The sequence below is a fragment of the Vipera berus genome, assembly GCF_964194415.1.
Source record: "Vipera berus genome assembly, chromosome: 4".
NCBI classification, from domain to species: Eukaryota; Metazoa; Chordata; class Lepidosauria; order Squamata; family Viperidae; genus Vipera; species Vipera berus.
This window is the reverse complement of record NC_138206.1, coordinates 100,245,238-100,271,062: the sequence shown is the minus strand read 5'-3', so window position 1 is coordinate 100,271,062 and position 25,825 is coordinate 100,245,238. Positions and strand designations below refer to the sequence as shown.

The 25,825-nt window shown below is 39.1% G+C and overlaps 1 protein-coding gene across 1 annotated transcript; it reads left to right on the top strand.

Annotated features, from left to right (window-relative positions):
• Window positions 1-2,324: 2,324 nt before the first annotated feature.
• On the top strand, window positions 2,325-24,027 carry CLDN10 (claudin 10; the record flags this gene model as incomplete). Its single annotated transcript, XM_081326502.1, has 5 exons — window positions 2,325-2,544; window positions 20,440-20,601; window positions 20,748-20,829; window positions 21,718-21,825; window positions 23,907-24,027. The coding sequence occupies 5 exons, from the start codon at window positions 2,325-2,327 to the stop codon at window positions 24,025-24,027; spliced, it is 693 nt and encodes a 230-aa protein (XP_081182628.1).
• Window positions 24,028-25,825: the final 1,798 nt, after the last annotated feature.

Genomic DNA, 25,825 nt, shown 5'->3' with positions numbered 1-25,825 from the left:
ATAATAGCCCATTTTCTGGCTGAATGTTTTCATGAGATTTATACCTCCTCTCTGATTATTTGCTGCTGTGAATTTGACACAGGACTGCAGGTCTCAAATGGTTTCACTTGGAGATGCCTTCCTAACCCAAGTGCTCCACCTTGGCTGAATTTCTTCATGGATCTCGGTGGGCCAAGGAGAAGCTCTGGCCCAGAGAGGAGCCAGCTTGGAGCCCAGGCTGGTTTCTGCCTTTGTCTGAACCTGCAAAAGGCTGGCTGGTCATAGTGCTGGGAAAGTTTCAAGTAACAACCCCGAAAACCAGGAGAATGGCAGGCCTTCCCCAAAGAGTACAGGTAGTCCTCAACTTACAACAGTCCTTTTAGTTACAACAGCACTGAAAAAAGTGACTGATGACCATTTTTCACACTTATAACCATTGCAGCATTCCCCAAGATCAGTTGATCAAAAATTCAGATGTTTCACAACCGACTCATATTTATGACAGTTGCATTCTCCTGGAGTCATGTGATCCCCTTTTGTGACCTTCTGACCAGCAAAGTCAATGGGAAAGCCAGATTGATTCAGAGACGGAACTTGTTAAAGATTGTATGATAAAGTGGGCTCAGAATTTTCAAGAAGTTATTACAATGGATACCTGGGAAAAGATATGGGTTAGAAATGTAAAATTTACACAGGCCCAAAATTTAAGAGAGAATTTTTATAAAATGTTTTATAGGTGGCATTTAGATCCAAAAAAATTAGCAAGTATGTATCCGAACTGCCAGCCCAAATGTTGGAGGGGTGGTTGTGAGGATGCAACGTATTTTCATATATGGTGGACTTGTAAAAAAGTTAAAGCTTTTTGGATTAAAATTTGGTGGAATATGCAAAAAATATTTAAGAAAAGGATAAAGTTCTCTCCGCAACTGTTTTTATTGGGTATTATTACAGATACCACCGTTGTAGATACTAAGTTGATGTTGAATTTAATTACGGCAGCGAGACTTTTAGTAGCGCAATATTGGAAAAAGGAAGAACTGCCGACTATAGAAGAATGGACTTTAAAAGTTTCTAACTTGGCGGAGATGGCAAAGATTTCAGCGTATTTGAAAGATCAATCGCAACAGAGATACACTGTGGAGTGGAAGAGATGGATTGATTATATTCAGAATAAATATGGGACTAAAAAGTTTCACTTAGCATTTGAATAAGTAGCGGATTTATATGATGTATAATTAGCTTGTAGTTATTTTATTAAGAGTTAAAGTGCGATAAAATTTAATATTTTATTGTTGTTTGCATATTTTAGATTATGTTTGTTTGTATTTCTATACCCTGTATTTAGCTCTGGGAAGTCAGGGTGGGGAAAGGGGAGGGGGAGGGGGGGTTGTATTCAAAAATGTATTGTAAAACTTTTCAATAAAAAAAAATGGGGAAGCCAGATTCACTTAACAACCATGTCCCTAACTTAACAACTGCAGTCATTCACTTAGCACCCGTGGCAAAAAGGATCGTACAATGGGGCAAAGCTGACTTAACAAACGTCTCACTTCGCAATAGAAATGTTGGGCTCCACTGTGATCATAAGTCGAGGACTATCTGTATTTGGGGACAGCGGAGCGAGGGAAAAGCACCTACCTAGGTCCCGGACACACCTGTTTTACCTATTTGTACACAGTTTCTCTACACGCGCATGATAGAAATCTTGCCGTGTGGGAATCTCACCCCAACCTGCCGCCAATATTTGGAATGGATCAGGCGTGACCCCCGTCCTTTTCCTGCGCGGATGCAATTGAGGAAGAGAAGGCCGCTGCCGCCGCCGCCGCCGCCGCCACCCCTGGTCGCTTCTGGCTGGGCTGCCCAGACGGGCCCGCCCTCTGCTCAGAGGGCCACCGTCGGGCTCGGGGCGGAAACGCGGGCAGTGAGCGCCGAGGGCTGGCAGCCCATTTGGAGACACGGGTCTCTCTCTCTCTCTCTCTCTCTCTCTAGCCCAGCGTTTCCCAACCTTAGGAACTTGAAGATGCGTGGACTTCAACTCCCAGAATTCCCCAGCCAGCTATGCTGGCTGGGGAATTCTGGGAGTTGAAGTCCACGCATCTTCAAGTTCCTAAGGTTGGGAAACGCTGCTCTAGCCGTCGAAGCCGGTCCTGCCCGCCGGCAGCGCCACCTCACGGCCGGGATTGGGCGGGAGGCGTGCCTCCTTCCCCCTCCCTCTCGGCCCGGAGGATGCCGCGCGGGTGGGAGCTCGGCGGGGCCGCGGCAGCCGGCTGTGCTCAGTCGGTCGGCCAGCGGAGCGCAGGTAGAAGGCTCGCGCGCCCTCGCCGCTCCGCTCCGTCCCGTCGGCCATGGCCAGCGCGGTCGTCGAAATCCTGGCTTTCCTGCTGGTCATCTCCGGCTGGGTGCTGGTGTCTTCCACGCTGCCCACCGACTACTGGAAGGTGTCCTCCATCGACGGCACCGTCATCACTACGGCTACTTTCTGGGCCAACCTTTGGAAGACCTGCGTGACCGACTCCACCGGGGTGTCCAACTGCAAGGATTTTCCCTCCATGCTGGCGCTGGACGGTCTGCAAGGCTCCCCTTCTCTCCCTCCCTTCCCTTCCTTTCCCCTCGGTTAAGCTAGTGGTGTCCGCCCTGCCTAGTGGAAGGGCGGCCCGGCGGGGTTCCGTATGGTGGGCGCTGCTCTCCTACAAGAAGCGGGGTGAGATTTGGGAGGGGTGTGTCCATTCAGCCACCGAGCGATTGGCTCCAGCCCCTCCATCTCAAGTTTAGAATATGATCACGGGAATAACGGTGTAATATTTGCTCCCCTGTTGTTGTTGTTGTTAGTTGCGAAGTCGTGTCCGACCCATCGCGACCCTATGGACAATGTTCCTCCAGGCTTTCCTGTCCTCTACCATCTTCTGGAGTCCATTTAAGCTCACGCCTACTGCTTCAGTAACTCCATCCAGCCACCTCATTCTCTGTCATCCCCTTCTTCTATTTCCCTCAATCTTTCCCAGCATTAGACTCCTCTCCAGTGAGTCCTTCCTCCTCATGAGGTGGCCAAAGTATTTGAGTTTTAGCTTCAGGATCTGGCCTTCTAAAGAGCAGTCAGGGTTGATCTCCTCTAGGACTGACCGGTTTGATCGCCTTGCAGTCCAAGGGACTCGCAGGAGTCTTCTCCAGCACCAGAGTTCAAAGGCCTCAATTCTTTTGCACTCAGCCTTTCTTATGGTCCAGCTTTCACTGCCATACATTGCAACTGGGAAGACCATAGCCTTGACTATACGCACTTTTGTTGACAGGGTGATGTCTCTGCTTTTTAGTGTGCTGTCTAGATTTGCCATGGCTTTCCTCCCCAGGAGCAAGTGTCTTTTAATTTCTTGACTACAGTCCCCATCTGCAGTGATCTTGGAGCCCAGGAAAATAAAATCTGCCACTAGCTCCCCTGTTACTTGATGGCTTTGTCTCCTTATCGTTTTGAACTTGATAGTGTAAGAATTGGCTGAGGATACAACCATCCTTTGCATATTTAGAGATGTGAAATCCTGAAAGAAATGTCTAAAAATTGTAGTGGGTTAATTTTCTTTTCATTCTAGTTAAGGTTCTTTTTGAAGAGAACTGTTTCTTACTAATTATTGTCTGCTTTCCTGATCATCCTCTTTCCTAAAATGTAATGTATGTTTGCCTTGTTTTGGACTTGAGTTGCTAATGAACAGTTGCTTTTGGCTCTAAAGCTGCACTTGCCCACTGAAGAATCTCAGGAATTTGCCTGTCACAAGTTCCTATCTCAGTGCCATGGATAAATCAATACAAAACCAAACATCTGAAATGTCGGTCTTTTAATTACAGCTCTTATACAGGTAGTCCTCGACTTAAAACATTTCATTTAGTGGCCATTGAAAGTTACAATGGCACTGAAAAATATGACTTATGACCATTACGACCTTTGCACCATCCCCAGGATCATGTGATCAGAAGGTGGATGCTTGGAAACTGTTTCATATTTATGACTTTTGCTGTGCCCCAGGATCGTTTGATCCCCTTTTGCGACTTTCTGACAAGCAAAGTCAATGAGCAAGCCAGGTTCACTTAACAACCAGATTACTAACTTAACAACTGCAGTGGTTCACTTTACAACTGTGGCAAAAAGTCGCAAAATGGAGCAAAACACACTTAACAAATGTCTCATTTAACAACAGAAATTTGTGGCTCAATTGTGGTCGTAAGTCAACTGTAACTGATTGTAGCTGATTTTAAAAATTCTTTAAGGTGTCCACATCTTGGAAAAAAGGGATAAGATCACTTCTGGCATGCCAATCTTGCCAAGGATGTTTTGATCACTCGTTTCCTCTTAGGTATTTGCAGATAGGCTGGGAGGAGCAGGAAGACGGTGCAGCTCAACAGCTCAGATGAACGAAAGATGCCTTATGCAGTTGGCTTTTCTATCAGAGCTCTCCCATGAATCTGTCAAGGACCAGTTTGTCAGAAATGATTTACCCATGTAGAGTAATTCACGAGCTCCTCATTTCACCCAGAGATTATAGCTATGTTCAGATCCCTCCTGCAAACTCTTTTTGTGAGACCCATTTAGGAAATCCCTATAATGGATCCCTTGATGGTTGCCAAGTTCAGGTCGACTTACAACCACAATTGAGCCCAAACTGTCTGTGGCTAAGTGAGAAATTTGTTAAGTCCCATTTTATGACTTTGCTTGCCACATTGCTTAAATGAATCATCGCAGTTGAATTAGTAACACAGTTGTTAAGTGGCTTCCTCATCGACTTTGCTTGTCAGAAGGTCCCAAAAGCTGATCACAATACCCCCAGGATACGGCAACCGTCATAAATATGAACCACTTATCAAGCATCCGAATGTAAATCATGTGACCGTGGGGATGCTGCAATGGTCATAAGTTTGAAAAATGGTCATAAGTCACTTTTTTCAGTGTCGTTGCAACTTCAGTCACTAAATGAACTGTTGAAAGTTGAGGACTACCTGTATTTACTGGAGCTGGAGCTGAGACAGGGAAAATATAGCTCCTGGAAGAAATTAGCCTCAAGGCCCCATCATTACTACTCATAATCCCTTACCCCAAAATTGCATTGCTAAAATTTTATGTGGCTAATAATTATGTGATTTTCTGTCTGTTGGGGGCAATACTTAGATCATATATTTTAGTTTTAAATTGTACCTCCAAATTATTGCTTTGGATAGTGAGATTATTTGGATAGTGGGATATCAAATGATAGATAGATAGATAGATAGATAGATAGATAGATAGATAGATAGATAGATAGACAGACAGACAGACAGACAGACAGACAGACAGACAGACAGACAGACAGAAAATTTAAGAGAGTGCGCTCAAAGTAAACAGCCTAAAGTCCCCTCAAAGCTGAAAACTAGGATTGGTTGATAAATGAGGATTAACCTTTAAGTTGTCATATGAAAGGGAAATCCTTCCTTACTATTCTTCTTGGTGCAAAATATTTTAATTTTGTTTTCTAAGAGCCATTCATTTTCAATCATAAATAAGTGATTAATATGCTGATTATTTAAATTTAGTTTAGCTTAGCATTGAATAACTTACTCAGCTTTTGTATTGCCAGAGGTAGAGATAGTGAAAGTTTATGACAGTCTTTGAAATATTAAAATAGCTGCATAAATTTAAATGATTTTTCCCCTTTTATAGGATTAAATATGAAGATATTAAATTTAAGTAAATATTAATTTACTACCAGCTGTAGCTCCTGCTACTAATATTTAAAAATTCATTCCATCTAGATTTAACCACCTTTATTTCAGCAAGAGTTCACAATGTAAGAGTACTGTACTTAATTTTTAGATTTTTATTTATTTTTTCACATCACTTATAAGGAATATTGAGGATCAGCTATGTTGTCCACAGGTTATGCAATCTAATTTTTTTTCAGGTAAGACTATAGGCCTTTTATGGCTTGGCACCTGGTCTACCAAGTTGCAACCAGTATCAGCGCAACACACAGGTAGTCCTTGACTTACAACAGTTCATTTAGTGACCATTTGAAGTTACAACGACAATGAAAAAGTGATTTATGACCATTTTTCACACTTATGACCATTGCAGCATCCCCATGGTCATGTGATCAAAATTCAGATACTTGGCAACTGACTCATATTTATGACGGTTTGCAGTGCCTTGGGGTCATGTGATCAGCTTCTGCAACCTTCTGACAAGCAAAGTCAATGGGGAAGCCAGATTCACTTAACAAGCGTGTAACTAAACTGCAGTGATTCACTTAACAACTGTGCCAAGAAAGGTTGTAAAATTCATTTAACAAATGTTTCACTTAGCAACAGAAATTTTGAGGTCAATTATGGTCATACGTTGACGACTATTTGCATGAGAGTAGGCAGGGAAATACGACTTATAGTCCCACATTTCTGAGAGGTTTGGGGATTGAAGCTAGAAGAAGTACACAAGAATTTTGGAGCTGATTCTTGTTAAAGATCAAGCTGTCCCCTCCTTGTTAGCTTTTAGGAAAATGTTAAAAACTGAATTTTTGTACAGAGTTTTTTCTATAAATCTATATTTGACATCTTGATGTTTTTTCCTCTTGCTTGTTTTTTACCTTTATTTTTGTTGTTATATTTAATAAGTGTGTTATGACTTTATCCATCTTTGTTATTGCGATTGCTTTTTAATCTGACGATGGATGTTTTAATTTTTGTTTTTTGTACTCTATGTGAGTTGCCAAGAGTTGTTTGATTACAGCAGTGCAAAGGTTTGATTCGTAAATACATAAAAGGCAGAGGCTTTTTGTTTTAAGATTTCTGTGTAGTTTAATTGTCCATCAAGAAAATATTCAGGCTATAAAAAGACAGGCTGTTATGCTGCTGGATAAAATTTAGAGGCTGAGATTTTTCATGATCCGAACACCACCACTATCATTTATAAGGTTACATACCGGTAATACTGTACAGTACAGAGAAATATTTAAGCATCTTAGTAAAGCATCTGAGCTATTATTAATTTTCTTTTTGTAGTAATATGGAATTTAGATTGCTCTCATTACCATGGCTAAAAATTAAGAGTATGATTTGTGTTCATGGATAACAAAAATGTGCTGAACAATATATTTTTCATTATGATTTTCAGTCTCAGCACTTGCAGTTTATGTCTCTTGGTTTCTTATCATGACACATTTCTCTTGATATATTGATAATGCTGGCATTATCAAATTTTGATGCAGCATTTTTGTAAGGTGATGCAACTACTTATATATTAACATTTTGAAAGATCTGTCAAAATTGATGACAATTAAATTGTAGATAGGAAACCAGGAAATAAATGAATGGATCCTACTTTTTACTCATTGCTTACTTTGGTTCATATTGGGTAATAAGGATTTGGCTCAGATACTCTTTCCTGGAAGGTTCTTAATTAAATCTCTGAGTCTCTGGGATGAGTTATAAATCATTCTTTTGCATGCAGATGTTCTCATTATACTGTGAAATTGTATCAAAATATGTCCCAAGCTTATAGCACCAAATGTATGGGCAGAATAAGACAAATCACAATTAATTTATAAAACACTAACCAATATTGTTTTATGGAATGTTTGCTTGTAGTAATGTTTTAAACAGAGGATTTACTTTTACTTACACAGCTGAACTAAGGCACAAAGTGCCTATCTTTTCTTGAACGTAGGTAAATTGCTTCCCACATTTAGTAACTTGTGTTGATTTTTTTCCTCACTTTTAAGAAAAAATTATAATTTTCAGGAATAGAACTCTCCATAATTTAACAATATAGTTTTGATCCTGGTCTCCAGGCAAACAGAAAAACACTTAACTTTCTTTTGTATCATTTCCTGCAGTTGTCTTTTTTAAGACTACATATATTTTTTTCCTCAATCTACCCTTGTAAGATACAATTTTAGTCACCTGACCATTCTTACTTTGCCCTCTTTTGCATCTCTTCTTTTTTTTCTAAATATTTGTTAAAATGTGGCAGTCAGAATTACTCAATTTTATGTTACTTACCTTACCAGCAGAGAATAGAGTAGAATGTGTGGTAATCTGGAAAGTATCTATCCTTGATGCAATATATCTCTGCTCTTTTTATACCCCATGCTGACCTAGTTACAATTATAGTTATAATTTCCACAATTGTCTTTACTGATACTATTGTAAACCAGGAATTATTAAGCATTTTTTCTAAAACTGTTCTTTTAAAAAAAAATTCTTTCCCAGCCCTTTTCTATAGCTAGCAAACGCATTTTGAGCTTTGTTTTCTATTGCATCTTACTCTAGCTTCTTAGATGTATATTCACTCATATCTTTTTCTAATCATATGTCACTTAGATAATTTTGTTTTTTTATGTACTGGGACTGTCAGAGTCAAAAACAATGTTGGAAATCATTGTATATTCCTTTGATTGAATAATAAAATGTGTACAATAGTGTCTTCTTCTAGATGCAATCACATTTGTTTTTTTGTTTATTTATGGCTTCTGCCACTGCCTGGAGATGCTTTCAGGCAAAAGGAATGTACTGTTGTGTTAGTTTTTAGGCAGATTGACCCTTGCTATTTTGTGATACTATGAACATTGTCCTCTGTTTGAGAGGTAAAATATAGAGGTCTTCACCTCATCCTTAGGGTAAATTTGTGAATTCCCAGAGAAACTATGTTTGTGAATCAGAGACTTACCTAAACCTTGAGCCTTGAGGGGAGGACAGAACACCTGGAAAGAAACTCAGTTTCTTTCATCTGTATAAAGAAGGAGAGGCAAGCACAGTCTTCTAAGAGTTTTACAAAACAGAATTTCTGCAGGTGCAGTTTTATTCTCTCCTATCTGAAAACCTGGATTTTATAAATACAAGCGTCAGAGTGCAAGTGCAGTACAGAATTCTGCTCAGAAGGATTTATAATCTGATGCTTTCCAGATATGTGGATTATAAAATGCGTATTGGATTCCTACTAGCATGTTCATGAATGGTTGACAGAACTCGTAGTCCTGCACACCTGAAAGTTACTGTAAAATTATGACTTGCCAAGACACATCCTATCTCTGACAATTCCAAACTACATAGTGCAACCATGTTTTATAGTGGATTAATTTGAAGTTCATAAAGCATCTAGAGGTGGCATCGTTCTACTTTCGGATGGCATGCTTAACTCTTAACAAAACTGTAATGTTTAAGAAATTGACCCAATGCAGCCAGTTGTGAAGGGAGCCAATGAGTGAATGGAAAGCAGTAGTGCAGTTCATTCACCACTTACGTTTTGATTAAATATGAGGTAAGATCCAAGCCAAATTGTAGGAGTAAGAGCCAGCATAAGAAATTCATTTCTAACTTTATGAAGTCCCAATTTATATTTGATAAAGAATATATGTAAGATCATGTTTCCTTTAGAATCCCAAAAATCTAAGATGAAGTGGATGATGGGTAAAGACGTCTCTTTATAAGCATTGTAAGCATTTTAATTCTCTCAGGTATTTAACTCTCCAGTTGCTCTAATGTTATGAATCTAGTATTGTTTTTATGATTTCATTTTGTATATTTGTATTCTGTTTCACTTCCATGTAAACAATTTTATGCTGGCTGAAGGGCAATAGAAAATACCTAAAATGAAGAAACAACAAGCATCCTCAAAGTCCTGGGTAAATGAATAGGTTTTATCAATTTAGCATACTTAATCCATTAAATTTACTCTACAAGTCAATTTACACCTGTTAAAGCTTTTGTCTTGCCATTCATGGCTTTGAGAGATGGTAGATAACATCTCCTTCCAAGATCTTGTCTGATCTTTGTGGGTTTAGTAGAATGTTTTGTTGAACTGTTGATTGTATCATCTGTGGTCTTCTGGACTAATTTCCTCCACTTATATTAATCAGTCACGCTGTTATGTAATTGAGAATGAGCTCTTTTTGTTAGCAGGTTATTCCTCAGAAATCTCTCAAAAGTTGAAAAATTTCTTCAGTAATAGCTAGCTTATGATATGATCATTTTCATGCTAGAGCAGAGGTCTCCAACCTTTCTGGGCTCAAGAGAAGGAGAGCAGCTTCAAAACTGGTGCATGCGCACGCACACGGGGCCATGCACACCAGCGGCACTAGCAGCCCCGTTGACGCATGCAGCATGCATTGGCACCATGCACATGTGTGAACAGCCATGCCCCCCCAGGGCGGCTAGTGGCCTGTTCATGCATGTGCAAATGGGCCATGCAATCCACATGGGTTAGCAGCACATGTGCAAACAGGCTGCAGACACCCGTCCCACACTAGCATGCCAGTTCGCACCCACACACATGCACAAATGGGGCCAAGGGCGTGAGTGGGGGGAATACACACCCATGCATGTGCGCACCAGCCAGCCGTTTCTGTGGCCTGCTAGCCAAGAGCTGGGCCGCAGGACCATACGTTGGGGACTTCTGTGCTAGAAGACGATTAGTTACATTGGTTAAAGTTTAATGTTAGAGTTTTATTTGTGTTTTGTTGTGCTCACTATTATATGAAACTTAATCATCATAGATTTTGTGTATTCATAATAGTGTGAAAATAATTGAAGCATTAGTAATAAACAACTTATTATGATTTTGATCCTTTTGTTTGTAAACACCTGTAACTTTATCTTTCTGGATGTGTTTTACAAAACCAGTGATGTAAGAACTGCTACTGGCAGAGTTGTAAGTATAGCATGTAATAACCGCGTAACTCATATTGAGTTTCTTAATATATGGAGTGATAAAAGATTATGTCCAGTTCTCTCCTGGATCTGTTTATGTGTATAAACTGCAGGAATGTTTTGTAAGGTGGAATTGGGTGCTTATCTTTTGGCCACTCCAACAAAGGGTGCCAGCTTCTTTCTTTTTATTCTCATTTATTGTTAAAGAAAGTCATATTACTTCTACTCCCAAGCTGGCACAATTAACTTCAGTTTTGCTTTAGAGTCTATCTAGAGAGCCAGTGTCAGTGATCATTTTATTTGGGGAGGGAGGAATAAAACTTTTTCTCGTCAACATATTTTTTTTTGTCTGTAGATAGTCTAGTCACTAGTGTCAAGCTCCGCAGAAATCAGTTCAAATGAGTGTAAAGTTTTATTGCAAGCTTAAGCTGACTACAAGAATCTGAGCTACTAACAGTCAAGGGAAATTAGCCAGAGATAAGAGAGGCATTCAAGGTGGGCTGGACTTAGATCTCTTGTGGGCACACAGGGATTCATGACTGATGATGTTTTTGACCCCTCCCTCAGGTTCAGCCTGGTCATCTCCTACATCTAGGGTCTTGACATTGACAGTACAGTCAACTGATGGGAGTATACACTGCATATGACACACTATTGCTACCATAGAGAATAAATTAGTGGGATATGTGTTTTTTTCAAATTGTAGAATTAAAAAGTGTCTAAACAGATACTTTCTAATTGTGTTTACTATGCCTTTTTTAAAAAATTGTGAATATAAATGAAATTCTGGCTGCTAGCCTCATTACAAGACTAGCTTTTTAAAATGTGGGTGAAATCCTGTGAAAAGTTGATTTAATATGATTGATATTAAGTTAAAATTAATACTTAATTGGTTAATATTAATTATATAAAAACAGCAGTTCCTAGTTCACCTATGTCTATCAATGCTGATTGGAGTTGATGGGGAGTGGGGTTCAGAAACATTTGGAGACTCTTCAGGTTAAAACACAATGAAACACAAGGGCTGCACTAGCTGTGCTTTAAAAGTCCCGGTGACACCCCCCCCCCAGAAGCGAGCACATGAAGATTTCGGCAGCTCAGATTTTTGCAACCTAGATAGGGTAGCTCAAAATACATACATGATACATGTAAATGCGTATAACTACATAGGTACACATTTGGTAGTTCCACTGGTATGGCAGTGAGATAGCAATTAGAAGCACCATGGTTGGTTGTTATATCCCCAGTAAGGAGAATGTATCACCAAGGAGCGAGGCTAAAAAGCTGCGATTTCTACCCAGCTTACTTGCACTTATAAGGATTGCTCCATGTATTGAATTGGCTGGGCTCCTCTGCCATATTGTTCATATGGGCACCTTCCTTCCTTCCTTCCTTCCTTCCTGTCCACTTGAAGCAAACTGCCTCTGGACATTTGATCAATCCTGCTTTAACACAGGGGCTGCACTTATGGTATAATGAACCACGTTGAACCAGAAAATACTCAATCACATTTTACTTTAATATTGTGTGAATCCAGTCTATATTGTTAGTTAATGGTTCAGTGTGCCCTATGAATTTGATTGGATGAACATTCTGCACATTCTTTTCATACTGGCCATGTGAATCTGGTATGTTTTCCTTGTGAGAACTAATTGTGTCCTTCCTTCTTTACTCCTTACTTTGTTATTTGTGAAAAATCACATGCTGGCATGTAAATGGTGGGTGGCAGCCATTTTGTTATGCTTGGGGTAAATCTTTACCATTTTGCCCAGGAGATACAGCTATAAATTACCTTGAAAGGACCTCTGGGTAAATAACTTCATGCTCCAGCACATTTAATGTCTCAATTAGCTACTACCAATGCCAATAAATTGAATGTGTCGGAAAATAATGACTTCCGTGGCTAATTTTGATCTATATAAGTACCCAAAAAAAGTTACATTGAAAGATTTCCATTTTTAGTAATAAAAACTAGGTGTAGGTAACTTTTCACTTCTTACGGAATCTAGCTTAACAGCCATGTCCAATGCTCCATCAGGTATAATGGTATTTCCTGTGTTGTTTCTAATCTAGAAAAGCACAAAAAAGTAAGAATGTGCTCCAGGCCTATATTTATGGTTGAAATTAGGTATGTGCATTTACAGTTAACTAAAGGCCTTTTTAAACAACCATGCCTCAGTATACAACCCTTAATAAAATATAAACCTATAAAAATTTAAATAATGGGGAATTTGTTCTGAAATGTGTTTTTTCTGCAATGGCACCATCATAAAAAAAAACCAGTCTTTTAAAAACAATTATTTTTGTTCATTATGTAACAATTTAATATAAATAAGATAAATGAGAGAAGATTAGTGCTAGAAAAAGTGTCACTAGCAAATTTTCTAATATTATGTCATTAGCTGGCCAGTTTTGGCTTGTTGATTTGGATGTCAAAATGCAGATCTTTATACAAACAACACTCATATTTATTGGTGGAGAAATGGGAATGGCAGTGCATTTCTCTAGATAGCCTTTTCTGATGGGGTGGGTGATGACTTTAAGGGGTGAGTCAGAACTGCAGGATATGAAGTATTGGATGGAACGTGGCCAAAAACTAAACTTGATTTAATTTCATTTGTTATTCATTAAAATTAAATACAGCTAATGACTACTTTTCAGTTATAGATTTAACAATTTTCTGAATCCATCATATTTTGATCCTCAAGGCTATACTCAAGACCATTGGAGCAATCTGCAGTGGTGGTCTTAGACTGTGCAACTCTAATCTAGGCTGCCCCATTTACATTACATTTCAAGCTCGCTGTATGAAGTGATTCTGTTTGCAGTATTTACACATACAGATCTTTCTGTGAAGGGTGGATCTGCCCTCTTTCTTAACATTCTTCTTCTTTTGCACCAAGAACCACAATCGCAAGGCACAGTTAACATGGTCCTGTAGCCTCCTTTTTATATTCCTTGAATGGGTGGAGGAGTTTCTGAACATCCCCCCCTTATTTTAATGATTTTTTTTGGAAGAAATAACTGAGAGACCCTACTACCCCAGGCTTTTAACAGCTTCTGCACATCAAAACAATGAAGTGAAGCTTTCACTTTACCTATAAGGGAAATGATTTCAGCATTATAAGGGATAATGTAACAACAATAACAATAAAAGTTGGTACAGTCATCGATCAGACTCAAATAATGGAGAGAAATGTTTTATCCTCTTGATGTACAAAGAGAAATATATCCAAATTAGTTGTCTTGTTCCATAATGGTGATCTGATGGTGTAACTTGGCAATTAGATAATTTTGAGCTCTCTGTTCACCATAACAGCTTGTAAGCCGCCCTGAGTCTTCGGAGAAGGGCGGGATATAAATGGAATTAAAATAAATAAATAAATAAATAAAATAACAGTAACCTATGTTTTGGTTCGTCCAGGTAACTTTAAAAAGGTATCTGTAGTAGTCTTTATATCATGTCAGAATATGGTGGAAATATAGAAAATATGTCCTATTGCATTTCATAACCTGTCAGATCTGCCATCATCAGCTTTGCTGGCATCCTGTCATAACTTGTTGTGGGGTGGGGTGGGGCGGAGGAAGGAGGCAATTGGCATGTGAAGAGTAGAGATGAGCAAGGCGGGTAGAGTGTGTGTGACAGGTTTGATGGAACCCAGAGGTGTGAGAACCGGCCTATTTCAGTCTTCAAGGACACCAAACCTGGTAAAAGAATGTGAATTGTACGCACCAAACATCCGAGCTGTTCCCTAAACACTTATACAGCATGATATTGGACAGAGACAAGGGGGGGGAGCGCCAACGAGAAGGGGAAAATCTGTAATGCTTTGCATGGGAACCTTAGATCTAGCCTTGCTTTTGCTGCAAGCCACTAATCCTTAGTAAAAGAACGTATCACTTCAATCAAATGGAGTTGAGGGTCTTTCTTTCCTAGGGACCTAGCTGGGGTAGGTCTGACATAACCCTGGAACCCTGGAGATTTGCTCCACCTGCTCTTCATGCCTGAGGAGAGAAGTTCCACAGCTGTGGAAGACCAAGGACTCTCTTTGGGCAGGAAAGATTAAGATAAGATCAGATCAGATCAGATCATCTTTATTGTCATTTTTTATTGTGGGCACAATGACGCACATCAAAAATGAAATTTAGCTGCCCACTCTCAAAGTGAGACACATACATGACACACACCTAAAACATACTACATACAACATACAGTATGTATAGACCCACACCTACATATACATAACAATAAAATATTAAATACTGTCCAACCTGAATATATAACAGAAGGAGGAAGCCTGAGAGTTCACAAGGTTAATAATGTATGGAATGAAACTATGGTTGAATCTGGATGTTCTGCTACGGATACCACGAAGCCTTTTCCCAGAAGGTAACAAGGAAAACAGGTTGTGAAGAGGATGAGTAGTGTCCCAGATAATCTTACGGACCCTGTTCAAACAACACTTCTGTGCTATGTCCTGGATGGGAGGGAGGGAACTGCCAATGATCTTTTCAGCCATCCTCACCACTCTCTGCACCGCCTTCCTGTCTGAAGCAGTGATGCTTCCAAACCAGACTGTGATGCTGTATGACAGGATGCTCTCAATTGTCCCCCTGTAGAAAGTGGTCAGAACAGGGGAAGGAAGATGAGCTTTTCTCATGCGAGGCAGAAAGTGCAGGCGCTGCTGTGCCCACTTCGCCAGTTTCTCACTGTTGAGCGACCAAGCCAGTCTACTTGTTAGCTGCACACCCAGGAATTTGATGCTGGTAAGCATCTCCACAGGTGAATCATTAATGCACAGAGAAGTGTGGCTGTGCCTGCCTTTTCTGAAATCAACAATGATTTATTTGGTTTTACTGGTATTTAAAACTAGGCTGTTTTCTTTACACCAGTTCACCAACCCCTCAACCTCCTTGCGATAAGCTTCCACATTGTCATCATGAATAAGGCCCACTACTGTTGTATCATCTGTGAACTTTATAATATGGTTGGTGGCAAACCTAGCACAACAGTCATGGGTCAACAGGGTGAACAGCAGCGGACTTAGGACGCAGCCATGAGGAGAACCTGTGCTCAGGGAAATGGTATTAGAGGTATTTGTTCCAGCTCGCACATATTGGGGCCTGTTGGTAAGAAAATCCAGTTGCACAAAGGGGTGTTTAAGCCTAAAAGGCCCAGTTTGTCTACTAGATGCTGGGGAATGATTGTGTTAAATGCCGAACTGAAGTCGACAAACAACAAACGCACATGAGTATTTCTTTCCTCTAAGTGCTTCAAGCTCAGATGGAGAACGGAAGAAATAGCATCCTCCGTAGAGCGATTTGGTTGGTAGGCATACTGAAGCGGGTCAAATGCTGGCAGGAGGCTAGATACAATAAAGTCCTTTATCAGCTTCTCAAAGCATTTCATAATGGTAGATGTCAGTGCAACCGGACGGTAATCATCGAGGCCTGTAATTGTGGACTTTTTTGGCACTGGCAAGATGATGGCTGTCTTAAAACACAATGGGACCACTGCCTGCTGCAATGAGAGATTGAAAATATCTGTGAGAACACAAGCCAGCTCATTTGCACAATCTCTAAGGACACGTCCAGGGATGTCATCTGGGCCTGCTGCTTTCCAAATGTTAACTTTCCTCAGTGTTTTCTGGACAGAGGTGACATCAAAGCTTAGCACTTGCTCATCAGGATGGGGCACAGCGTTCCTAGCAGGAGTGCTATTTGATGTCTCAAATCTACCAAAAAATGCATTGTTTGTTTAGGAAGTCCATGTCGTCCTTTACTCCTTTTCCACTTAGCAATGTTATTGCTATTGCTTTTTAAAGATCTTTTATAACAGGGGCATTTGTATATCTGTATGTTGCTAGATAATCTCGTAAATCTGAATTCAGGCAACTCTTGAACTCTGAATGAAATTTAATCTAAATCACGTTATCAGTATGGATGCAGCCCAAAACTGATCATAGATAAATTTGCTTAGAGTTACTGACAAGAACTACCGATAATCTATATGGTGAAGTAAATGAATGCACTATTGAAAGTTCATTTAAAATTATGAAGCAAATGAAGATATCAGGGAAAAAAATGGGTATTTTGGTCACTGTTAAGAAAACCGTCTCCCACTACCAAAATTAGCACTGAGAATAGTACAGAGCATTGGCAGGAAACAACATGAAAATTATCCCACCATCTAAAAAGTAGCTATCTTTCTTGTGGCCAAGTCTGCTTAGAACAGATCCATTTCTTAAGTAAGGAACAGGGAGAAAATTGCTTTTCCTTTTGGTTTGCTTTGTGCTGTCAGTGTGATACAGAGAATGCCAAGAGATAAATTGAACTTTGAGTAGGAAACAACAGAGAAACAGTAGGAACATGTAAACAGAAGAGAATATGGGAACAGTGATTATTTCAGTTGTTTGTATTTGGATTAAAAATTATTTTATATTTCTTGCATTTGTACAAACATTAAATCTATAATACTGGCTGGGCTTGCAGTATCACATCAAGCTGTGAATTAACCTACTATATTTTAGAACACAGACCATAGAATAACAGAGTTGGAAGGGACTGTGGAGGTCTTCTGCTCCAATCCCCTGCTTGAACAGGAGACTCTTATACCATTTCAGACAAATGGCTGTCCAGTCTCTTCTTAAAAGCCTCCAATGATGGAACTCCCACAACTTCTGAAGGCAAGCCATTCCACTGATTAATTGTTCTCACCATTAGGAAATTTCCCTAGTTTTAGGTTGCTTCTGTCCTTGATGAGTTTCTATCCACTGTTTCTTGCCTTGCCTTCTAGTGTTTTGGAAAATAGGTTGACCCCCCTCTTCTTTGTGACAGCCCCTCAAATATTGGAACACAGCTATCATGTCTCTCCTTGTCCTTTTTACTAAAGATACCCAATTCCTGCAACCATTCTTCACGTTTTAGCCTCTATCCCCCTAATAATCTTTGTTGCTCTTCTCTGCACTATTTCCAGAATCACAACATCTTTTTTTATGTTGTGGTGACCAAAACTGGATGTAGTATTACAAGTGTGGCCTTACTAAGGCTTTGTAAAGCAGTACTAATATTTCATATGATCTTGATTCTATCCCTCTGTTAATACAGCCTAGGCTTGGCTCTAATTTAAGTGATTGTCCCCTTGGACTTCAAGATCCCTCTCACAGTTACTCGCATTGAGCTAGGTTTGATCAAGTTTATTCCTGTACAGTTGGTTTTTCTTGCCTAAGTGTAAAAACTTGTCTCTACACTGAATTTCATTTTGTTATATAGGGTCGTGTTCAAGTCTGTTGCGATCCATCTTGATCTTGAGTCTATCTTCTGGAATCTTGGTGATTCCTGCCAGCTTAATGTCATCTGCAGGCCTTTTATTCCCTCATCTAGATCGTTTAAGAAGATATTGAAGAGTACCGGGCCTAAAACTGAACCTTGGGGTACCCCACTGCTAAGTTCCCTCAGTGTGGGTGTAGTTCTGGACTACACATTGAGTATGGTTAGTTACAAATCCATCTGGTGATGGTGCTGTCTATCCCACATTTTTCTAGCTTATCAAGAAGTAGATTGTGGTCTACTTTGTCAAATGCCTTCCTGAAATCTAAGTATACAGTACTCTATCCACAACATTTTACTGGTCCACTAATTTAGTCACTTAGAAAAGGATTAAATAAGATTTCTTTGGCATGACTTGTTTTTGACAAACCCATGTTGGCTTTGGGATATAACTTTGCTTGCTTCTAGGTATTCACAGATCTGCGGCTTGATTATCTTTTCCAGGATCTTCCCAGGTATTGTCAATGTGATTAGTCTGTAGTTTCCTGGATCTGGTTTTTCCCCCCTTTTTTTTGAAGATGGGAACCACATCAGCTCTTTTTCCTCTGGTAGTTCCCAATGCTCCAAAAACTTCGAAAGATATGGTTTAGTGGTTTTGAGACCATGTCTGCCAGTTCCTTCAGAACTCTGGAAAGTAAACCATCAGGAACCAATGATTTGAATCCACCTAGAATTAACAGATGTTCTCTTACCTTTTCCTTGCTTATTTTAATTTGCATTCCTAGTCTTTCTTTTACGGTTCTGTTTTTGGTAGGTTAGGCTATATTTTCTCTTCCAATTAGTCTAATGCTTGCGTGGAATCCAAGGCAGTGGCTGCATTCACATGACATGCTTATTCAATTTTTCTGGATTTGGACAGCACATGGAATCCTAACATAAGCTAGTCCTAAACTGTCCTTACGTGCTGGATTTGCCCAATATTATGGACCTAATGTGGCTAGCTTCTGGTTCAGACTTATGAGCAAACACAGATGGATAGTATCAGGATAAGTAACTTTAAATTTCTCGCTGCTGCTGCTGCCCTTTATTGCAAAATATCATGTAAACCCAAAATTTAGAGTAAATAAATTATAGGCAGGTGTACTGTATTGTACAACAAAATCTCTCTAGGGTGGGATGCAAATGCAAGTAGGGCTGGAGAAAAAATTGTCTGCTTAGTTTCCTGCTATTTGCAAGTTACCTACCATTTCCCAGGTTCTTTGCCTCTCTGGACTTGTGCCTTGAATTCCCTTCTGTGCTTTCCTGCTGGCTCAAAATACATATGACTTTTTGATCTGACAATCTAAAATCACAGAATTTGCAAAAAAAAATACAGACAGGGCTAAAAAGTCTTATTCTTTTATAGCAGTATTTTTATATTGAGAATCTCTTGCAAAATACAGGGAAAATACCTGACTTTTATGAATATATCAATTACATTCTATGTTATTGGAACTTGAAAAAGGGATCCCTCAATGACTAAATATTTACATTGCTGAAATTAAAAGTAGTTATCTTTGAGCTTCTGAGCTCACTAGATTTTTAGGAACACTGTTAATAGGACTGTAACGGTGGGGGGGGGCACATTTCAGCTTCTTAAACTAATGTAGATTTATTTCTGCTTTTGTTGCTTCATTTGAAAACCACTCATCAGTATTAATTCAATACTGTAGAGTGCAGAACAGACAGAAAGAATGAGAAAAGATATAAATACAATGGGAGCTTTTTTTTCTCCTGTTTGAAGGCGATCACAATTTGGTCCCCTAGTATGGTCTACCTACTGCAAATTCCTTTTCCCTTCTTTTTAAAGACTATAAGCAGCTATAGCACCTTGCAACTGCAGGCTTCAAAATAATTTACCCAATTTGTATCAGTAACTTGAAATCTCTTCATATAAAAATAATAAACCACTTTTCAGTTGAGCAAAAATGTTTGCCAGGACTTGTAATAGAGAATCAAATGTTTCCCTAAATTTGAAGAATAAGTCCCTGAGGTGTTAAATTTTGAAGCACACAGGGATAGTTTGTTTCTGAACTTTTGTGCAGTTGATCAAAAGCAACCATTGAGTGATCCTTTGTTACGACATGGGTTACTTGGTAGGGTTTCTGCAATGTCCTCTTATAAAAGATAGATAGGATGGATATATACACGTACAGTAGATTGGTGACAATCTAAGCACTGACACAGTGGATGTTGCTAAGATCACTGAACCAATATGGTGTTAACAATAAAGTTGGGAGCACTTTTATTTCTAGTACAAACTGGTGTATTCAGATTTACACTGCCCACTGTATCCTCTCCCACCTTTCCTACTCTGCTAGGTACTGCTGTGTGAATTATTGCAAAAATCTGTAAAATAGGGTGGAGATTTGCATTAACAGGAGTTCACCTAATTAGAAGGGAATAAGAAGAGTCTTATATATCCAGGTGACCTATACTGCATTGAAAGCGCTTTGAACGTGGACATCGCTCCATTTTTTTTCCTTGTATTTTCAGGTTACATCCAAGCATGCAGAGGACTCATGATTGCTGCTGTCTGCCTTGGATTTTTTGGCTCTGTATTTGCGCTGATTGGGATGAAGTGTACAAAGGTTGGAGGCTCAGACCAAACTAAAGCTAAAATTGCTTGTTTTGCTGGACTGATCTTTATTCTTTCAGGTAAATATGATCAAAGCTGTGATTTTCTAGGCAGATGAAATTAAGTAGGAAAATTGCTGTTGATTTCATTAGTTTGTAGATTCTGGTTGATGTGTATTGAAGCATTTCCAGATATTAATCTGTTCTGCACTTGATGCATTTTTTAGGACTGAGTGCATTGACTGGTTGCTCCCTCTATGCTCACCGAATAACATCTGAGTTCTTTGATCCCACATTTATTGCACAAAAGTAAGTCCAGTTGAAAAAAACTGAGGTAGGAGATGCTTTACTTGCTGTTTTGCTCCATCTGCCTGGCTCAGAGGAACCAGAACTAATTTACCCACCCAAAATAAAGTTTAAAGTGGCTATAATGGGAATAAAATAACCACTGCTGCCTTTTGCATTCCATTAGTATGTCAGTGATGTTAGAATGGAAGATTACATGGCCCATAGGCTTGAGATGGATCTTCCGGTCTTTTCAGTACAGTAGTTAAAAGAAACTAACAAAAATTAAAATAACTTTTGCTCTGTTTCTGAAGTTAAACCGAGAGCCGATTACCTATATTCTAGGATCCTTTTCATCTTTCTAGTTATTGCAACCAAAACTAAAACATTTACAGCAAATGATCTAATTCTGTACAAGTTCAGCGTGCCCACAATATACTGTATTTACAAGTGCTCTCTTTGTGACTCAGCAAGGAGTAAATGATTAGTCTATTATAATTACTCAAATAGTTGATTGTTATTGTTAAATTATATGCAGCAAAGCACCAGTATTTTTTTTATTGCAGGGAATTTATGAGCTCTTTCCTTGTAAATAGATAAACCCTGGAAAACAAGACAGTAATTTCTCCAACTCTTAAGAATTGGGAGAAGTGAAGAGGAAATTAAACCTTCAATGCCCATTAGTAGTAACCATAATTCAAATGGCTTGTTTTAGACAGAAGCAATGCTTGCCATGCTTACTGATTTTGTGGGGAGGCTGAGGATTGCACTGGAAAGAGCAAAATATTTAATTAAATTTTTGTTAATACAATGAATGTCTTTATTTAGCCTTGTAAACCCTTCCTATCAACTAAATAAAACTGATTTGTTCATTAAGCTATTTATTAAACATGAATTATCACCTAACTGCAGGTATGAACTAGGAGCAGCTTTATTCATTGGCTGGGCTGGAGCATCACTTTGCATAATTGGTGGCAGCATATTCTGCTTCTCCATTGCCGAAAACAAGCCAACTCAACGGTACAGACAACTGCTTTTATTAAAATTAATATTAAGGTAAAGGTAAAGGTTCCCCCGCAGATGCGTGCTAGTCGTTTCCGACTCTAGGGGCCGGTGCTCATCTCCGTTTCAAAGCCAAAGAGCCAGTGCTTGTCCGAGGACGTCTCCGTGGTCATGTGGCCAGCATGACTAGACGCCAAAGGCGCACGGAACACTGTTACCTTCCCACCGGAGTGGTCCCTATTTTTCTATTTGCATTTTTATGTGCTTTCGAACTGCTAGGTTGGCAGAAGCTGGGACGAGTAACAGGCGCTCACTGTTACGCGGCACTCGGGATTCGACCCGCCAAACTGCCGACCTTCTGATCGACAAGATTAAATTGTAAGAAGTAGCACTAATCCAGTCTGCAAATCTTTCAGAAATAACCCTAGTCAATAATCAAGAATGATTAGTTGAAAAAAGGATGAATTTAAAAGCCCTGTTTTTTAGGGGAAAAAACCTGGCAGACTCTGCTCATCTTTGTAAGATTTAAGCATAGGATTAGAACTCACGTAGCCCAAGCTGATGATTTATGCCATGTAAGATGCTTAGTGCTTCTTTAAAAGAATGCATGTTGCATTTTCAATGCTTTTAAGATGCATGAATGCGATGACTCACGCGTTATGTTTAAATTTATTGGGCATTTTAGATTTATAATTGTGGAATCACTTCCCAACTACCTCCCTTTATCTTAAATAGTACCAAGGCAGCATTCACTAGTAGTCCTTACTTATCCTTCCAAACTATCTTTTTTCATTCATCCGTTATGTGGAACATTAATTTTTCTTCCCAGTACACAAAATACGAAGTTGAGACAAAATTGGGTTCTAGAAGACGTAAGGTACAGTGCAGTAATGCATTTGCTGTGACTTTACCTATTGTGTTGAGAATGCTGACAATAAAAGTAGGGTTGGAATAGGAACTCATGAAGGGTTCTGCACTTTCCAGCATGAGCTACGTGTAATCGTCTTAATTTGGGAATAAATCCCCTAAATTACATAGGATTGACTTCTGAGTAAGCCAGCTCAGGTTTCCTGTTTTGACATACAAGTACATCTCAAAAATTTAAACTCCATAACTGAATTGAGTGTTTTAAGGACATGGAGGGGGGAAAAACGCATTGATTTCATGATTATTTGGTCAAATTTAAAAAAAAAATCACCCGAGGCTGCTAGCATGCCTGAAAGGATAAGAAACGGTTGCTAAGCTAACGCTTTTATTCCCTTCTGAAAATGAAGTGGTAGATTCTGAACGTCAGATGACAGGGTCCCTTTCCCAGTTTTTAGTGGGAAGCAATTAAAAATATCTGCCAAGGGAAGCTCTGTGACATTTGGGGATGTTCCACAGGCCATCCTCCACTGTGTCATCAATAATAAGGTAACAGCCACTTTCCCTGGCTTGGCCATTAACTCATGTTTTTAGCATTTGAACCTGTAGGGCTTTGACCGAATGACCTCCATGGTATGGTTATTAAGGCAATTTTAGCTTCCCACAAAGTGATACTCAACACAAGAATATTCTTCAGAACACACCTACCCGTATATTTTTCTAGGTTATTTGATTGTAAGCTCAAGACTGCTGTACAAAGAATCTTTAGTAAGTATTCCTACAGCAGTTTTGAAAATTGTTCAAATTTCCACCCTGAACTTTTGGTTACAGAAAGCTTAAAAGTATTAGCACTATTCATGTTAAAACTGTCACTCTAAAGAATATCGAGACTTGACCACAAGTAGCCTCCTGAACTGCAATGTCTGAAAAGTTTTTACCCACCTTGAACATAATGGATGGGTACAATACTGTTGTTGTGATTAAGGTGCGAGTACATGCAGCCCCTGCAATTCATTCAAACAGCCATGTCTTTTTCTGGGACCATAAGGCAACTGTGGGAGGTTCCTGGAAATTGATGCTGCTGCTTTAAATGAGCTGCAGAGTGGCTGTGCTCATCCTTCCTTGTATTCCAAAATGTCTGTCTATAGTAAAACCTAAAGCACAGAGCAACCCCATAACATTTTCTTCAATATTTCTTGCTATTTAAATGAGCTCTAAACTTTCTCATGTTTCAGGATGGTTTATACATACAACGGACCTTCTTCTGTGATGTCTACTCGAACCAAGGCCTACTCAGCAGATTTTAAAGGATCCAAGATGCCTCCAAAACACTTTGACAAAAATGCCTATGTGTAACTGGATGGTTGGAGGAATCTTTTTGTTATTAAAAATCATACCTACGTGCTGTCCATTCACAGAATGATTTTTAAAAGTGGCTTGGTATCTTGAGCATCAGCAGTTTTATAACTATTTTGTAAATGAACTTTTGTCTACTTGATGTAAATTTTCTTCATAACTTGTTTTAAGATTTATACTTATACTAGACATAATTTATAACTGAAAAATAACTGGCTCTTTTTTGCTTTCTGTAAAAAGAAATATAAATGAAGTCATTTTAATTACAGCCAATATTGTTAGGGATCTTCAGAATCAAACATAGCAGTTGCAGCTTTTAAATGGATCCATCGGTTTTGAAGACCTGCTTTTAATAACTTGGGACCAGTTTTAAAAGCATATTAAAACAGATTGAGATAAGCTTCAGCAAGATCTTAGTAATCAATTATGAAACACCAACATTGTTTTAATTCCAGTACCACAATTATATGGATTAACACCCCCCACCCAAATACCTCTAACACAAAACAAAAATTTTCTTCCTCAACTTTCCACAAGGTTAAAATTGGAATTTTGGATTTACATAAGGCAGCTTGTGTTCTACTAGGTATCATGAGCAGATAAATGTCTCTGTGTCTGAGAAATTCTCTCTGTAGTTTCACTTAATCCCTCACCTGCAAATAGGTTGATTTAAATCAGGGCAGTCTCAGGTATTGATTGAAACAATCAACTTTGTCCCTGAAGGTTTGTCATATTGCTCTAAAAATTGCAGTTCTCATCAGACCACTAAAATGTACAATGTAATATACATTTGATTACATCATTTTATTTTGTGTAATTTTTGTTAGATACTGTGATTTAAAAACTAGGTAGTATTATTATTATTTTGGTGCCTTCTGGTCAGAGTTAATGCCTGGCAACTGCCTGGATTAGTCCTGCAATTTTCTTGGCAAGGGTTTTGGAAGTGGCTTGCCCTTTGCTTCCTCTTCCAAGGACAGTGTGTGAGTGACTGGCCCACATTCACCCAGCTAGCTTTGGGCCTACAGCAACAACTAAAACCTGGTTTCTAGCCTGGTGCCTAACCACTACACTACACTGGTTGCTATAGTATTATAGTGAGGTAAGAATGGCCTTTTCCTTGTTTTTCTTCTATTAACAAAGCTTCACTGCCGTGATACACATTATACCGTTAAAGACCAATCCTATCTTGAGTTTTTATAAGATATGAAACCCATTGAAAGTTAGCATGCTCCACAGATTTTTTTTTTACTAGAGAACAACACTGTACATTTAAACATCAGTAAGAAGATGGAGGAATGGAGCACACACATGCTGGTTTCCAGATACACTTACCTGTGCCTAGAACTAAATACAAAATGTTTTGGGAAAGAATGAGGTATAAGAAAGGAACACAGCCTTTTAGTCATTTTTTATGAGACCAGAAATGTAGTTTTGGTAATTATTTTGGATTAGAAGAACGTTAAGAACTTTATTGTTTAGCTGGTTTAAAATAAATAATTTTATTTTTTAAAAAAATCTTATTATTTTTATGCCCTCTGTTCCCAATTCAGTTCAAATTGTGCTCGTTGAAGGGTTGTTAAGGGTTACTAGGGCTCAATCTATGAAGTACATTGAAGTTATTAAATGCCCTGAAACACTGAGATAGCATCTGGTGTGGTCATTGATCCACCTGTCCCCCTTGGGCAGTTATTTCTGCATGCTCAAGGCAAAAGGCAATTTTGCTCTTCATAAGAAGAGGCAAGAGGAGACAAAAGCAGGGTCATATTAAGCCTTCTCTTACAGGCTTGATAGCAATGAC